A 17,631-nucleotide genomic window follows, 5' to 3' on the forward strand; every position below is an offset into this window, starting at 1 on the left:
GATTGAGCAGTTAATATTTGCTAAGCATGCAACAAAGATGTAGGGAGATTTTACTTAACCAAAGTCACACCACAATAAGTATCAAGTCTGTCTGGCCCCCAGTCCATTTTCAGTGCAATACACTGGAAGATTTTTTTAAAGATTTGTAAGAGAATGCCCACTATTACCACTTAACTAGTGTTGTTCTGAAGATACTAGTTCATGAAGTAAATAAGAGAAAGAAGTAAGATCCAGAAATATTGGAAAAGAGGAAGCAAATGATTGCAGATGATACGAGTGTGTATCTGGAAAACCCTAGAAAAAAGAGAGTTCAGCAAGGTGACTGATCATAAAATGGGTATATATGTACATTGCTAAGCTTTCTGTGCAAACTGTGACAGAAACTATAATGGAGGAAAAGATCCCATGTAGAATAGTATTAAAAAAAAATGCAAACAAGAAGTCTGAAGGACCCAGGAGAAGAAAACTGACTCTATTAAGAAGTAAAAGATTTTAAACAGAAAGTTTTGCTGTGCTCATAAGTAACATTCAATTTCATCTAGAAAAAATTTGCATGTGAGAATAGAATAGCAAGGGAAATTCTGAAAAAAATAAGGGTAGTGGTGAGTAAGAGTGTTCGTTATTTTGGTATTGTTTAGTAATATTGTCTTACTAAGAATTTGATACTGAAGAAAAAAGTCAAATTATTTGGTTCTGTTAGAATTTGATAGACCTAAAGATGTACGGGAATTTAGTTCATAATAAAGAAGGTATTTTAAATGAGTGGTTTGGACCCACCAACGGTTTAGGGAGAAAATAAGACTAGGTCTTTATCCTGCTGCGGACGTCCTGTAAGCCAGGTGTGTGCGTTGGCAGCCACCGTCATGTGGTGGCTGTTTGATTTCTGAAACGTGCTGTAACCAGGCAGGTGCTCCACAAGTGCCCTGTGCAAGAAACCCAGCACCAGTTTTCTCACCTCCAGGTACTTATACCCACATGTTAATTGGGTGCTGGCTGCTGGCATTCAAGTTTGCAACCCTTGTCTTAACATCAGTGTTTAATTACAGACAGATAAATTTTTTAATGTTAGAAAATTCTAGAAAATGTATAGATGAATTTATTAGCTTGTGGTAGCTTAAATCCCATAAAAGATTTACTTATGATATTTTTTTAATCTATCAGAAGACAATTTTTCCCAATTTTTTTCTTAAACAATACATGACAAAGGGCTAAATTCCTTAATTTATAGCTTGTTCAAGTTGATAAGAAAAAGACTAATAATTCAATAGAGAGAAAAAGGTAGGGAAAGAAAGTTTACATATAAAAAGATGCATAGTCTCACTTTATAATTTAAAATGCAAGTCAGCAAGATAGCATTATTCCTCATTAGATTTGCAAAACTTTTGTAAATTAGATGATAGCTGGGGGTGCCAAGAATATACACACATATATGTATAAAATTGGTGACAGTATAAATGGGTACAACCTTTGTGAAGGTCAATTTGACAATATGCAGTCTCAAAATTTTAAGTGCATGTATTTCTTTGTAGCACCACTGCTAGGAATGTATCCTACAGATATAGTCTCCAAAGTTCACCAAAATATATGTATAAGAATGTTCACTGCAGTGTCATTTATAATAGCAAGATGTTGGAAACAATCAAAATGTAATGGCTCAGCACATCCATATCATAGAACAGTATATGGCACATAAAAAAAAGTTCTATATATGTTGATGTGGAATAATGTCCAAAATATATTAAGTGAGAAAAGCAAAGTCCATAGTACTATATTTAATATGATCCCATTTATGCAAGGTAAAATACACACACACACACACACACACTCACACACTCACACACTCACACACACCCCAGCATCTATTTATATATTTTTTCTGGAGGGAAAGAAGAACTATCGATAATGATTGCCTTTGAAGACATCCATTTGGAGAAGGGAGGGAGGAAGGCTTTCATTTTATGACTTTCTGAATTTTCTAACTATATATGTGTATTACTTTTTTTTTTCAACATCAAGTTATCTGGGCAGTAAAATTTTTTCTGAGTGTGAGAAAATCCTAATGTAAAAATAATTCTCAAGAATCTTCTATTCTGTAAGTAAGGATAATGTGCTGTAAAATGAAAACACTGTCTCTTCACAAACATAAGAAAAACTGAGCACATTTTCACACATGTGAAAATGTATAATCATTGAGACCTTGCTTTTAATAATTTCTCTATTTGATGGTGTCTTATTGTTTCTATGGAAATGGCCTTAATGCACATTAAAGAACAAATAACTGTAGATATTTCTTTTTCATTTTAATAGGATATTTCTGATCATACTCATGCTATAATAATATACAAATAATGTGTATAAAATTTTGAACTATAGATAAACAAAAAATGTTTTTTTAAGATCACCTTAATCACAGTTTTTCCATAGATAACTCTTACTAATGTTTAGAGTTTTTTTTTATAGTCCTGTGTGTGCATGTATAATACTTTCCAAAATAATTAGGATCACATTGTATATACAACTTGTTTTATGGGTTAAAAAAATGAACATTATAAGCATTTCTCCATGTCATTAAAAATATAGTATTTTTATACTATATAACATTTCATATCTGTACAATATTCCATGTCATGGATAAATCATTTTTAATCACCCCTATTGTTGGACATTTTGGTTACTTCCAGCTTTTTACTGCTATCAGTAATGAAATTATGAAACTGTGTATGTTGAACATCTTTGTACATCACTGTTTAAATCTGAGTTTGGAGAGGTGGAATCTATCAAAGCATATGAGCTTTTTAAAAGGTTTTTAGACACATTTTACCAGATTATTTTTCAGGAATATTGAGCCAGGTGTTACTCCTGCCAGGAAAGTCAACCTCAGATGTCAGCACTGACAGGAACTGGATTTTTTGTTTGTTTGTTTGTTTTCATTTTATCTAATTAGGAAAGATATGTTTCTTGTTTAATTTGCATTTCTTTGCTCTTTCTGTCAGAATTACAAAGCAATCACAGATTTTAAAATCTGAACTTAAGATATTTGAGTAAAATTAACCACAAAAATAGCTGTACCTTGCCAAAATAATTAGAATATTTACTATAGGTGAGAAAGCTTTGAATCTAATCTAGCCTACCACCTTCAACTTGTTATTTTTAACAAGAAAGAGTTAATAGGAGAGAAGTTTTGTTACTGTGATGTGTGATTACTGTCACTTTGTTTAACAGCATGAATACCACTGTGTCTGAGAGCCCCTTCCAGTGTGACCCTGATGCTGCCAAAGCCATCGTGGATTCTGTAAGTTAAAGCTTCCCTGAAAAAGAACATAGCTGGTGGCCAAAAACCATGGTGCTCAATGGGGAGGGAAGTACTTCTTTCAGTAAATATCTGAGGATGTTCTATATGCATATTGTGGTATGAGGTCTGGAAATTACAAACCATAAACACATATAAGACATCTGACTGAGGGGAAAGCTGCTGAAGGTCCTAGTCAACCCTAAATTGGGCAGACAGCAAAGCAGTACAATTAATAAAAGTCAAAATGAATGTTCCAAGTAACCCAAGTGCCTGGTACCTATCAGAAGCCATTTTTCACAAAAGTACCAATGGGTACTTATTTGACTTGGTCATAGCAAGGACTGAGAAAGTTACCAAATTTCAGGTACCATTACAGAAGTGGTTTATAGTCCTAGTAGAGACTTCTATTTGAGGTAGTAAACCATCCATCAAAAAAATAATTATCTGATTTGGATTAACCTGAAGACAGATGATCGTCTAAAATTATTCTCATTTACAATATTAAATACGGAAAACAAAAGAGTCTGATTCAACTGCCTTGTAAACAGTGTAGTACAAGGAAAAAGGACAACTTAATGATGAAGCCAATACATTTAGATTTATCTTTATATATGAATCTTAACAAAGTTGAGATGAATAAGATACATTGGAAGGGAAAAGCTATTGGTTAGCAATCATAACTCTTTGATGAGAACATTCTGCCTATATTTTATATATACACATACACACACACACATATATGTTGGGTTTTTTATTCTTTATTAAAAAAAACATTATTTTTATTATTTATTCTCCTGTGTGTCATTAGAAGCCAAGAGGCTTGAATTTGTTAGCATTTCTTAGGAGTAGAGCAATCTGTGCGTTGTTCCCATCTATTATAAATTATTTTTAGAACCTAAAAATTGGGATAGTTGTCTTCTGTTCAAATTCTTTTCAATTTTTATATCAGTATAACTTTTTAGCTTATTTTTTCCTGGGATTAGACTAATACATTTTAATATTTTATTTTAGTTACCACCACCATGTGAATCTGCCTGCACAATACCAACAGATGGTAAGATCTATATTCTAGTAAAATTACATTAAACACTACATACATGTGGGAAAATTACATCTATGTCTATAGAAATATCTTACGTACCACATACATACAGAGAAAAAGGACAGGGAGAAGAAGCATTTTTAGAGTACCAAAGCGTATGTGGGAAGAAAGATGCCTGAACGTACCAGTGTTAGTGCCACCCCCTGTGACTGCAGTTTCCAAACCATGACCCGACTGTCCTGAGTTCTGGGTAGATGCCTCGTGGAGGTCAGAGTGGGCTGGACTCCGCATCCCCGTCTGGCCACAGGATGCTTCACCCACTAAACAGTTCTCTTCACCTTTAGATGATAGGATTCTCCGTAAGGTTCTTCTGGTCAGAACTGCATGTCTATAGGATCAGCAACAAGAGTAAGGAAGCCCAAAAGAAAATGATAAATTACCTGTTTCTGCTGTAGTGAAACTTTGCATGTATGTAGGTTTGTTTTAATGTAATCCATAGTAGGACACATTAAAGCAAGTACATTATTCATTGTTATATGTTGGGTATAATTTTGATTCTTAACAGAGGATTCTAATTTGTTTTTCTTTTCTCTGACTACAGTGGATAAGTGGTTCCATCACCAGAAAAACTAAGGGAATTTCTCTGGAATACAAGCTGATATTGCTGCATCTTATTTGTCTGAAAGCATTAGATGTAAAAGTAGTAGCTTTAAATTTATAGAACTAATCTAATTAAATTCTTCTGTGACCAATCCAATATAGTCATAATGTTACCCATCTAAAAACATTTTTCATATCTTAAGTAAGAAGACTTTTAGTACATGCTTAAATATCAAGGCAATTGTAGTTTGGAAGTCATCTGTGAATAAATGTGCAAGATAAATACATATTGGATGTATATGTTTGCCATGTGTTAGTAAATAAAACTATTTTGCTGAAATGTGGTTTATGATATTTTTATTTTGATCTGAAGCCTGACACTACCAAGCAGGCTTGGGTGCTGTTTGTGAATGATCTTATAATTTAATTTTGTAATTATTAGACTAAGACTGACTTTATTTTTAGGCACCTAAGAATGAATCCCTTGTATTTACAGTAATCTTGATACTATGCTCTTACCCAATTCCTAGCATACTATTGTAAAGCAAAATTGAAGTTTTTAAATTTATATCATATTAGAAAAAACCACAACCCTGCTCACCTTTTGAAATGATAGTTACTTTTTAAAAAGCTTCTCTAATCAACTAATTGGACCCCTAAGTCATTTATATAATATTATGAGTCATCAGCCAAAACACCTTTGTGATTAAGTTCATGGGCTTTGGAGCCATGCAGACCTGAGTTTTTAAATCTTAGTCCACTGACTTTATTAGCTCTGAAATCTCAGGTCAGGTCCCAATCATCTCACTTCAGTTCCCTCATTTGTAAAAAGAGATGGTATTTATGTAATGGCATGTATTAAGCATTCAGATTTTTTAACTGGAAATTTTACTGAGATCATTGTAGATTCACATGCAGTTGTAAGAAATAATAGAGAGAGATTCTCTCTATAACCTTCCCCACAAAGGTAAGAGTTTGTAAAACTAAAGTATAATATCATAACCAGGACAGTGGCTTTGATGCAGTCTGCCCATCTTCTTCAGATTTTCCAGTTTCACTTGTACTCATCCATGTGGTGTGTTGTTCTGCACAATTTAATCTCCTATGTAGGTTCCTGTATCCTACAAAATACGGAACAGTTCTAACATCACAAGGATCCCTCGCATTGCCCTTTGATAGCCACATCCACCTCATGTCCTCCCCACCCGCCCACTCTTAATCCCTGGTGTGTTTCTGTTAGTGATTTCTAGTTTGATTCCATTCTGGTCAGATAACACAGTCCATGTGAGTTCAATTCTTTTTAATTTGTTGAGGTGGTTTTATGGCCCAGGATGTGGTATGTCTTGGGGAATATTCCATAGGTGCTTAGAGAAAAAATTTAGATTTTGGTGTTTTTGGGTGGAGTATTCTATGTATCTCAACTCAATGAATGCTGTCGATTGGTAGTGTTGTTCAGATCTTCTGTATTCTTGCTGGGTTTCTCTTTCTGAGATGTATCAATTGCTGAAAGGAAGATGCTGAAGTCCTCAGTTATAACTGTGGCTTTGTCTTATTTTATCTTTCAGCTCTATCAGTTTGTTTTTTTCATGCACTTTGAGGCGCTGCTGTTTGGTGTGAACACATTTATGGTCTTTATGTTTTACTGGTGGACTAGATCCTTCCATCATTGTGTAAAGTTCCTCTTTGTCTCTAGTAATTTTCTTGGCTCTGTAGTCTACTTTATCAGATATTAATAAGCTACTCCTTGTTTTCTTTTTGATTAATGTTTCCATGGTATATCTTTTTCTATTCTTTTACTTTTAACCTACGTATGTTGTTGAATTGGAAGTGAGTTTCTTATAGGTATTCTTATATGTATTTTTTTAAATCCACTTTGCCAATCTGCCTTTTAATTGATGTATTTAGACAACTTACATTTAAGAAAATTATTGCAATGTTAGCATTTTATCCTATTTGGGGTTTGCTCAGCTTCTTGGGTCTGTAAGTTTGTGTGTTTCACCAAAGTTGGGGATTTTTCAGTCATATTTCCTCAAATACTCTCAGCCCCAACCCCACTCCTGTTTTTCTGGGACTCTGAAGATATGAACGTTGGATCTTTTGTTACTGTCCCACAGGTCTGTAGGCTTTGGTGGTTTGTTTTTTTTTTCCTTCTCCCAGTCTACTTTTCTCTTTTTCAGACTGGTGAGTTCTGCTGTTCTGTCCTCAAGTTCAACAAATCTATCCTCTGTCTTCTCCACTCTAATAGTGAACATACCCAGCAAGTTTTCCTTCTCTGTGCTTGTATTTTTCAGTTCTATGATTTCCATTTGGTTTTTTTTAATAACTTCTATTTCTTTGCTGATATTTTCTATTTTTAAACTTATTTCAAGAGAATTTGTAATTGACAATCTAGTTGCAGTTTTAAGACAGTTGCTATAAAGTCCTTGCCAAGATTCATCTCGGTGTTGGCATCCATTGCTTGTGTTTTCTCATTCAAGTTGTGATTTTCTTGGTATGATGGGTGATTGTTAATAGTATCCTTGCCAGGATTCATCTCTGTGTTGTCTATTATGTTAGGGGATGCTAGTACCCATTTAAATCTATTTTAGCAAGCATCACCCTATTTGGGGTTAGCACATGGGTCTTGGCCTACTTTTGTGGACTGTGGTTTCAAAGGCAGTTTAATTCTCAGCAACTTCGCAGTGTTATTTTGGTTGGCTTAGTTTATCTGGTGCCACTGGGTCTTCTGATTCCTGCTGTGCGGTATCTCTGTTGGTTCCTGAGGGGTCTGGGTATCTCCTGGTGAAGGGATGTGAGGGTCCCCTGACTGGTTCTCCCAACTTACCCTTCTACCCTAGTGTCTCTGGGTTGGAAAGAAGTCTTAGGTTTATAGGATAAAGAGGCTTCCTGAACTGGTCTACCTGTTACAGTTGGATTTCTCCCTCAGGCTCAGCCCACCCGCCCACTTAGGTAACTCTTGGTGGAAAAGGGGAGTCTCAGACCCTGTGAGGAAGAAGAGTGCCTCCCTGGTGGTTTATTTCTGCCTGGGCTCCCAATTATCCCCCTTGCCAGGTGGTGTCTCACCTACCAGAGGGACCCCACTCTGGGGAGGAATGAGTCTATCTGGACTGCCTTCTGTTGCTAGGCTAGGGGTTGGAAAGGACTCTCCTCTTCCTCCTGATGGGTGCTAGGATGCACATGTCCTGTCACTGTGCTGTTCCCTGATCCTGGGGTCCCAAACCAGCTCACCTTCATAGCACCTTTCAGAGGTCTCCTTTGGTCATCTCTTTTGCTATGTCCAGGTTTATAGCTGTGCTTAGCAGGCAGAAGCAGGGAAAAACAGGTCTATGCCATCTTGTCTGGACCAGAATCAGAAATGTTAGCATTCAGATTTTAATATTTCTCTTGCTCCTTTTGTAAGGTCTATTTTTTAAATGCTGCCTCAGTCATTATAATGTGTGATTCTGAAGTGATTTATTTGCTAGGGTGAGAAATATGTTTTCTAAAGAAAGATTATACAATGTGGGAGATTTCACAAGCATTGGTCCAACAAATAGGAATCACCTGCCCAGCATGATGGAAAGGAATGGGAATAGAATACTAGCCAGAAGACATGCCAGCAATAGCTCTCCCATATGAGAGCCTCCAAAGAAAGCTACTTCTCCTCTGTTAAAGCAAAAAAGTGTAAAATACTCTTGTATTCGCTTGCTAGGCCTGCCATAACCAGTGCCACAAACTGGATGGGCTAAACAACAGGGACGTGTGGGCTCACAGTTCCGGCGCCAGAAGTCCGAGACCCAGCACCAGCAGGCCCAGGCTCCCTCTGAAGGCTTCAGGGGAGGAGGTGTTCCAGGGCTCTCTCCCTGCTTTTGGTAGTTCCTGGCTTGTGACAACATAACCCTCATCTTCACAAGGTGTTCTCCTTGTGTGCTTGTTTGTGTCCAAATTTCCCCTTTTATAAGGACACCAGTCATATTGGGTTGGGGCCCACTCCACTCCAGTATGACCTCGTCTGAACTAATTACATCTACAACGATCCTATTTCCAAACAAGGTCACATTCTGAGGGCTGGGTGTTGAGACTTCAACGTGAATTTCTGTGGGACACAACAACCCATAACAACGCCCAAGGAGAAGCTTTGGGTATTTGGGGGCTCTCTTCTTTCTTCATCTTCGGTGCTGGATGAAAGTTATCTGCATAGTAAAGCCAAAAAGAAACCCTAACCCCTAGGACAACAGTCATTCTGCAAACATTTCTTGAGATCTGACTTTGTGCCAGGCACTGTCTTAGGCCCTGAGGGTACAGTGTTAAGCAGAGAGACAAGGTTATTCTCACAGTTGGGATAGCCCTGTGGTGTTCAGCAGTCCCCAGATCTCAGTGGCTTAAGAAAACAGAAGTTCATCCCTCACTCCACACAAAGTCGGCTCTGCCTCTGGGCAGCTGTCCTCCACATGACGGCTCAGCATCCTGCCTCCCAGGCAACACTTGCTTTCTCATGTGGATCACTGTCTCAGAGGCAGAAAGTGTGGGAGTCTGGCACTAGAGATTAGATGCCCAGAGTGACACACATCACAGATGTTCTTGTTCAATGAAATGAACAATAAATGATGTTCAATGAAATAATTGGCTACTGCAGGTCTCATGACCACGCCTAACCATGGAATGAAGTGTTATTATTTACATATGATGGGAATGATAAATACTTTGGAACATTATCTTATTTATACACAGAAGAGTAATCTTTTTTTTTTTTTAATGAGAAAAAAGAGACTCAGAAAACCTAAGTAACTTGCCCAAGGTCACTCAGATGGTATGTGGTGACTTAACCCAGTCATCTGACTTTGAAACCAGGGATTTCCCACTATTTTACATTGTTTTCTCGGTCTTCATCATCATTATTAACAGGTACTTAAAAATCCATCAAACCGATTATTAGTCATTTCTCTTTTGTTAATCTTTGTTGTTTCTAATGTTTAGCTCTTTGTTATCTTTGGGCCTAATATTTTGGGATTATTTTCTAAGGATAAATTCCCAGGGGTAGATTGCAAGATCATGGAATATAGACATTTTTGTTCCCCTTATTTTGTTTTCTGCAAGGCTTTTGCCAGCTTTCAACAGAGCATATGATGTTTTTTTTTCCCTCCATGGGCTTGGAAGTCAAACCGCTGACTGCATTGCCATGGCTAAATGACTTCACCTATTTGAGCAGTAGTTCCCCCATCTGTAAAATGGTGGTATCACCATCATCACAGGGTGGAGGGAATGTAGGTGAAGGACCCAGTCCAGGGCCAGGGTCACAGTAGGTGCTCAGTGAAGACTGGATGTTCATAACTGTAATCTCAGCAACACTGCATGGTCAATGCATTTTGTCAGATAAGGGAATCTGAAGCATTGTATCAAGAGCCCGAATGGGAACTATGACTGGAAATTCAAAATTCATCCTCACCACTGCTGAGCCCGTGCTGTAGCTGTAATGGCAATTATGCCCTATCTGATCGGCATATTTGCTACACACGGGCTTACTTTGTGCTTTTGCACAAAATGTTCTTTACATTTAGAACAGGTGCCCTTACTACTTTCTGGGAATTTGCTTTTTACATTGACCAGAATGCTGTGCAAATTGCTTCCTGATGGCAGGTATTTACTGGACTTACTAGCTGGAGTCGATTGCCACAGAGTTTATTGCTCCCTCTATCTCTCTTTGGGATCTTTCGCTTAGTTATTAACCTTTAACAGAAAATATTCACCAGAATAAGACTAAGCAATGAAAATCACAAGGGTATGTGGCAATCTGAGTTTTTAAAAAAGGCTGAGAGAAATCTGGCAAGCTCTATCAAAATTTCAAATTCGTCTTTCCCCTTTGAATCAGCAATTCTGCTCTAAGAATTCATTTTACTTGACTAAGAATAGTCACCCAGGCACACAGTCTATGGCAGCTTTGTTCAGTGCAGCAAAACCTGGGAAAACACCCAGCAGTCCAGTTGAATGGCTAAATATCTATACCCTGTAGCAGTTAATGGAATCATTGCATGGGCTGACATGGAAAAGATGCTCAAAATATTTTAAGTGAAAAGAGAAAGTTGCAGTACTCCACAGCAGCCCACTATGGCCTGTGGGCCAAATCCAGCCTGCAGCGGTGTGGTGCATAACATTTATTGGAGCAGTCACAGCAGTTCATAAATGAACGTGTGTGACTGCCTTCCAGCTCCAAGGGAGAATGCAGTAGTTGGGATAGAGAACTTAGGACCTGCAAAGTCGAAAATATTTACTACTCGGCCTTTCACTGAAAACTTTCGTCAATCCCTGCCCTATCCTATTATCCTACTTGTGCTTTTTACAAATGGAACAGTGAAGGGAAGAGATACAATGATGGATATGCTATATGGGGATAGATAATTTCTGGGAACAAACAAGACAAACCACAGCTAACAACGATTATCTCGGGGGTGAGAATGTAAAGTTAAGCGTGGAAGAAATCAGGCGAAGGGAGTTTCCTTCCACTTTATAAGCTTCTATGTTCTTTGAGTTGATTTTTCTAAAAGCAGGTATAACTTATTTTAAATGCATTTTAAGAAAATCAAATGAAGCAGGAGGAGGTCACCAATGGACCATGCTCAACCCAGCTAGTGGTGGGGGACTCCTGGCTACTGAAATATATAGATATCTCTATATGTTAGACCTACTGAATTAGAACTGGGAGGGCCTAGGGCCTGGAATCCAATTTTTAACCAGTTCCCCGGGTGATTCTAACATACCCCAATGTCTGAAACCCCTGCTCTAGTCATAAATCTCAGCGGCCAGGAAAGATTTCTCTGGGGGTTGTAGTGTACTCGCTGTGAGATAATCCAGCGAACACCTACCAGAGGAACGACAGCAAGGATAACAGCTCCCATGCATGAGCACTTCCTAAACGCCGGGCCCCGTGCTCTAGGCTCTATAAGTCACGGGCAACGCCGAGCCAGGGAGGCCGAGGGACCTGCCCGAGGCCTCTGAGCACCTGGTCCAGCGGTGACAAGTTAGGTGAAAGAGCTTTTACCTGGCGACCCACGTAACGTCACGCTGGTTGCACTCTGTGAGGTGGTCTCAAGAGACTAGCCTGCTGGTCACCTTTGGCACACAGCTCCCCCACGCCTTCAGGGGGCTTGGCTGGATCCCCTGGAAGGCCTCTTCCAGCTCCGATGCCCATGCCCGCAGCTCGAGGCAGCCATCGTTCACTGCGAAGAGAGGATGCTCCGTTGTGCCATGCAGCTCCCTGGGCCGCACCGCACACCTGTGGCCATTCTCCTCTGGCCTGGCCTGCATCCTGCTTCAAGTCTACTACCCCAGCATCACTGTCTCTCCTCCCAGCTCATTAAAACACATCGTGAGCATGGAATGGGGATCCCTCAACAGCCTGCCAATGCCTTATCGGCAGAGGCGCACCACAGTCATGTTATTCACTGTCGCCCAGCACAGCACCGAGTCCACAGCAGTTGTTCAGTAAAAACCTTCTGATTGCTTCTCGAATGGCTTTCCAAACAGTCAGAGACATAACGCTTTACTGTACTCTTCAGGCTGATAGAGCCAGCAGCTGGTGGTTGCCTGCATCCACAAAGTGGAGGTTATATACAGATATGTATACACATAGCCATATGTATGATGACAGCTGATCCTCACTATTTCTTTTTATTTACAAATTCATATTTATGAATTTGCCCCCTCACTAGGATTTATTTGTAACCCCCAAATCAATACTTGCAGTGCTTTCATGATCCTTTACAGACATGCCCAGAGCAATGAAAAACGAGTCGCTTGATGTGCATGTTCCCAGTGGGGAAAGAAAGATTTATTTTGTTGCATCCTTAACACTTAATGAGTTGACTGGGGACCTCAACTAATGCTTTTTAATTAAGAACTATTATTAATTTATTCTATTAATATTAAGGTAATATGTCGTGGGTGTTGGGTTAACTCTGTAACATGAACAGATGCAAAGTTACCTGCTAAACCTGTTCCTCCAAAGCCAGAGCCCAAACCTGGAAGGACGCCTGCCCAGAGGGAGAGAAGAGATCCAAAGAGAAAAATGGGAAAGCCAGTGCTGGCAAGGATGGGAATAACCCTGCAGAAAATGGAGATGCCCAAATAGACCAGGCACAGATAGCTGAAGCTGCTGGAGGTCCATGTGAAAAAAAACCAGGTCTTTTAATTGTGGTAAAGTACACATAACATAAAGTGTAAACCATCTTCACCATTTTTAAGTGTATAGTTTAGTAGTGTTAAGTACATTCACAATGTTGTGCAACAGAACTCCAGAATTCTTTTCATCTTGCAAAACTGACTCTTCATAACCATTAAACAACTCCCTGCTTCCCCTTCCTCCATGGCCCTGGCAACCACCATTCTACTTTCTATCTCCCTGAATTTGAGAACTCTAGTTACCTGGTATAAATGGAATCATATAGTATTTGTCACTTTGTGACTGGTTTATTTCACTTAGCATGTCTCCAAGGCTCATTCATTTTATAGCATGTGTTAGAATTTCCTTCCTTTATAAGGTTGAATCATATCCATTGTATGTATATATCACATTTTGTTTATCCCTTTAGCCATTGATGGACACTTGGGTGGCTTCTACCTCTTGGGTGTTATGAATAATGCTGCTGTGAACATCAGTGTACAAATATCCCTTAGAGACCCTGCTTTCAAGTGTGTGGGTTATATACACAGAAGAGGAATTGTTGGCTTATATGGTAATTCCATTTCCAATTTTTGAGCAACCCCGACATTGTTTTCCATAGGGGCTGTACCATTTTACATTCCCACCAACAGTGCACAAACCGGGGAGCATACAAATACTTTAAGAAGAATTAAGGTTTTCCTAATTGCACTCTAGATTGTGTCAAAGGGAGAACATTTAGACTTTTACTTCCTCAAATTTTAGATGGATTGCATTTTAGAATGATTTTTCTAATGAACATTATATGAAATCCTTTCATTGATAAAAGGCTAAACGTTTACTTTCTTCTCAAGAGTTGAATGAATTTTTATGTATTAACACAGATGGCATCCCAGCTTTCACTATGCTGAGCAGGAAGGAATAATTCATTTTCATCATCCATGCCCTTTCTGCTTCCCTGTCTCTCCTCTCCTTCATAGCCACATTTCTAACGGCATTGTCCAAGGTCACTGCCCCATTTCTTCCCCTCCCAGGCTCTCCTTAGGTCACTCCAGTCCAGCATTCAACCCCATTATTCCCCTGAAACTGTATTTATCAAGGTCACCCATGACCCCCATGATCCAATAGATGCTACGATGGAGAATTTTATGTGTCAACTTGACTTGACCAAGAAATGTCCAGACAGCTGATGAACATTATTTCTGGGTGTGTCTGTGAGGGTGTTTCTAGAAATGATTAGCATTTGATTCAGCAGACTGAGTAAAGAGATGCACCCTCACCAATGTGGATGGGCATCACCCAATCTGTTGAGGGCCCAAACGGAACAAAAACGAAAAGAAAGGGCAAATTCCCTCTCTCTCTCTCTTATTGAGCTGGGACATCTACCTTCCTGCCTTTGGACATCAGAGTTCCTTGTTCTAGGGCCTTCGGACTCCAGAACTTACACTAAGAGTCCCCTGGTTCTCAGGCCTTCAGACTCAGACTGAATTACACCACTGACTTTTCTGGTCCTCTAGCTTGTAGATGGCGGACTGTTGGACTTCTGGGCCTCCATCACTGCGTGGGCCAATTCCTATAATAAATCTCCTGTTATGCATATCTGTACATCCTATCGGGTCTCTTTCTCTGAAGAACCCTGACTAAGACAGATGCTTTTCAGTCTCCATTTCAGTTGAGTACCTGTCTACCTAACATTGGGCATGTGTAGGGGAGTAATAGAGTGGGGAGAAGAATTACACAAAACTCCTCTGCTCAAACCTTCCATCTCCACATCATTCACAGTTTAGAAGCTAAAGTCCTCACAGTGGCCTACAAGGCTCTAAATATCTGCCCCCATTAGGAAATAATTCCCCACCAATCTCTTACATTTTTGCACTTCCAGGAGCAGAGGTACTGGATACCTTTATTTCCACTCTCTTTTCAAGGATGTTTATATAAAGAGTAGCCTTGGAAAAGAATCTCCACCTGGGGCAGGGGAGGTTTGTCTGATGTCCAGTGTAATAACATCTCCCTCTGGGTTAAAAGTCAGCTAGGCTTGTTTGCAGAACATTATGAAAGACTTGGGTTCCCTAAGCTCTGGTTTCTCAGCTGTGATGCAAACCCATTACATGGGCAGACTCCACCTGGGCTGCTCTGCATCACCCCCAAAGGACCTGGCAGGGGGCAAATGCAAAACACACAAACACGAAGCTCACGCTACTTGCTATGCTTGAGGTAATAAAATCCTTTGTCTCTGTCCCAGGAGTCTCCTATCTGCCAGCATCCACAGAAGTGTACATGGCTAACTCATTAGCTTGCAAGCGAGGTAAAGTCTTAGAACCTTCTCAATTTTAACCGCCTATCTCACAACTCTCTCGCCTCATCTCCTGCTACTCCTTCCCTTGTCACCCTGCCTGGCTATATTCATCCCTTAGATGTTCCTGGAACCTGCCATGCACACTCCTGCCTCAGGGCTTCTGCACATGTTCCACTGTCAGCCTGGAATATTTCACTCCCAGGTATCTTTCAGGTCCTGTCCAAATGGCACCTCAGTGGGGCCCTCCTTAACTACTCTTTACAACAGCCTCACCGCAAGTAAACAGGTTGACTTTTACCAACCTGGTGGGTGAACATGGTATCTCAATGAGTTTTAAATGTCTTTCATTATTTTCTACATCTATTTCTATTATTAGTTTATTATGATTAACATATATATTTCTTTTCCTGATAACTGTCTGATTCTCTCCTTTGCCTGTTTTTACAACAACAGCCTTTTTCATATTAATTTTTCACTTGTCTATGATGTGATTATACATATCTTTTCTCAACTTGTCATCTGTCATTTGAGTTTATGGTATCACCATTATTGTTGTTTTGCCACATAAAAGTTTTCTATTTTTCTGTGGTTGAATTTATCAATCTTTTCTTTTATGACTTCTCGATTTTCAATTACAGCCAGAAAGGTCTTCTCTATTCCAGGATTATAGGGAATTCATTCATACTTTTTTCTATTTTTCTAGTACTTTTATGGTATCATTTTTAAACATTTATATCTCTGAATCATTTGAAACTTATTTGGTGTAATATGTGACTTATAAATTCAACTTTCAGGTTTTTTTGACAGCCCAATTGTCTCAATCCTTTTATTATTTATTTATTTTAAACACATAATGGATACACTTATTGAAAATATACTCTGGAAAAATTGCTTACATGCATAACAATACCTCTTTCACCCATTTTAGAGGTGGGTACACTGTGGTTTGGGGCATTTGTCAGCTAGGCCAAGGGCACCCAGCTGGTAAGTAAAGTTTGAAGCTCTCCTGAGAATCTGCCTGTGTGCTCCCTCCTTCCTCCCGAGCCCTCCAAGCCATCCTTGTGGTTTGGGAGCCTCCCACTTGCAGCCAAGCTTCCACGAGGCCCAGCAATCCAATGCATTCTGTGCCTCCAGGGTGCACATACTGGGGTTCCAAGTCCTCTGGACATGGTTCCCCTGGTTTAGCCAAAGCTGGTGAGACGCCTCATAACATACCATGACCCCTGTGTCTGAGCAGGATTCAAACTGAATGCAGAAGACCCACAGGATTAAAGAAGGGCGGAAGGTGGAGAGCTTGCCCATCCAGCCCCCTCTGAGTATTGTTGGAGTTGTCACTTTAATTTTATTTCTGCATGTATTTGAGTCTATATCTGCACTTTGTTCCATTGGTTACTTTGCCTTCTTGTCCACTAGCACCAAGCTGTTTTAATTACTGAGGATCTGTTTTAATATTTGATAGTGCTAGATAACCCTCCTTGTTATTCTTTTTCAGAGCCTGTTTTCTGACTATTCTTATTTATTTTTCCATCTGAATTTCAGGAACAAATAGGGTACTTAAAAACACACACATAATAATTAATCCTATTAGTACATTTTTTCCCTATTAATACTTTTAAAAGAATTATGTTACTCATAATTTTACTTACAGAAAATTGAGATCTTTATGTTACTGAGTCTTCCCATCCAAAAACATCATCCATCTTTCCATTTGACCCAGTTTTCTTATCTGTAAAATGGAAGTAATAACACCAGTCTCATAGTGTTGTCCTCAGAATTAAATGAGAAAATGCATGTGACGGACAGTACAATAGGAACCAATGTGTTGCTCTGCCACTTCCTAGTCTGTTAACTTGGGCTGGGTTACTAGACTATCCTGAACTTCGGTTGTCTCATTTGTAAACTGGGGATAATAGTACCTGCTTCACAGGGCTGTAATGAGAGTCAAATTAGATGAGACATGCAAAGTACTCAGTGTACTGTCTGGAACATAGCTCGATGAATGTTAACTGTTCTAGAAGACAGCTATCCCAGGGAACTGTGACTTAAAGCAGAAGCTTGCTGGAATCCACCTTAGGTCGAGGACTCTCAGGTCAACCATTCCTTCCGAGAGCCTACCTACCGGCTGGTCGCCACTTCTGATTTTCCCCGAGTGTTTGGGAACACACACGGATTTAAAGCCGCGATCCGGAGCGTCTAGGTGCACCGCGAGACTCCAAGATCCCGCCCCACCCTCCGGGCCGCGGCAATGCCACGTCTGGCGGTCCCTC

General features: G+C 39.5%; 1 protein-coding gene and 1 long non-coding RNA gene across 3 annotated transcripts in view; one reads left to right on the forward strand and one right to left on the reverse strand.

Annotated features, from left to right (window-relative positions):
• PPA1 (inorganic pyrophosphatase 1) overlaps window positions 1-5,274 on the forward strand; it is a 24,055-nt gene extending 18,781 nt beyond the window's left edge. The window contains exons 9-11 of the mRNA XM_006212878.3: window positions 3,223-3,292; window positions 4,304-4,346; window positions 4,936-5,274. Coding sequence (XP_006212940.1) covers window positions 3,223-3,292; window positions 4,304-4,346; window positions 4,936-4,967 — 145 coding nt within the window. The 3' untranslated portion in view covers window positions 4,968-5,274. The remainder of the gene's footprint in view (window positions 1-3,222; window positions 3,293-4,303; window positions 4,347-4,935) is intronic.
• LOC116282348 (uncharacterized) lies at window positions 4,455-17,617 on the reverse strand. Of its 2 annotated transcripts, none has more exons than XR_012077376.1 (4): window positions 17,484-17,617; window positions 17,011-17,090; window positions 11,950-12,127; window positions 4,455-4,722 (listed from the first exon to the last, which is right to left on the reverse strand). It is a non-coding gene; the product is annotated as an uncharacterized lncRNA (long non-coding RNA). The 2 variants fall into 2 exon arrangements; XR_012077377.1 differs by lacking the exon at window positions 4,455-4,722 and adding an exon at window positions 8,169-8,272.
• Between the last annotated feature and the right edge of the window lie 14 nt (window positions 17,618-17,631).

Source organism: Vicugna pacos, chromosome 11 (genome assembly GCF_048564905.1).
Source record: "Vicugna pacos chromosome 11, VicPac4, whole genome shotgun sequence".
In the NCBI taxonomy this organism is placed as follows: Eukaryota; Metazoa; Chordata; class Mammalia; order Artiodactyla; family Camelidae; genus Vicugna; species Vicugna pacos.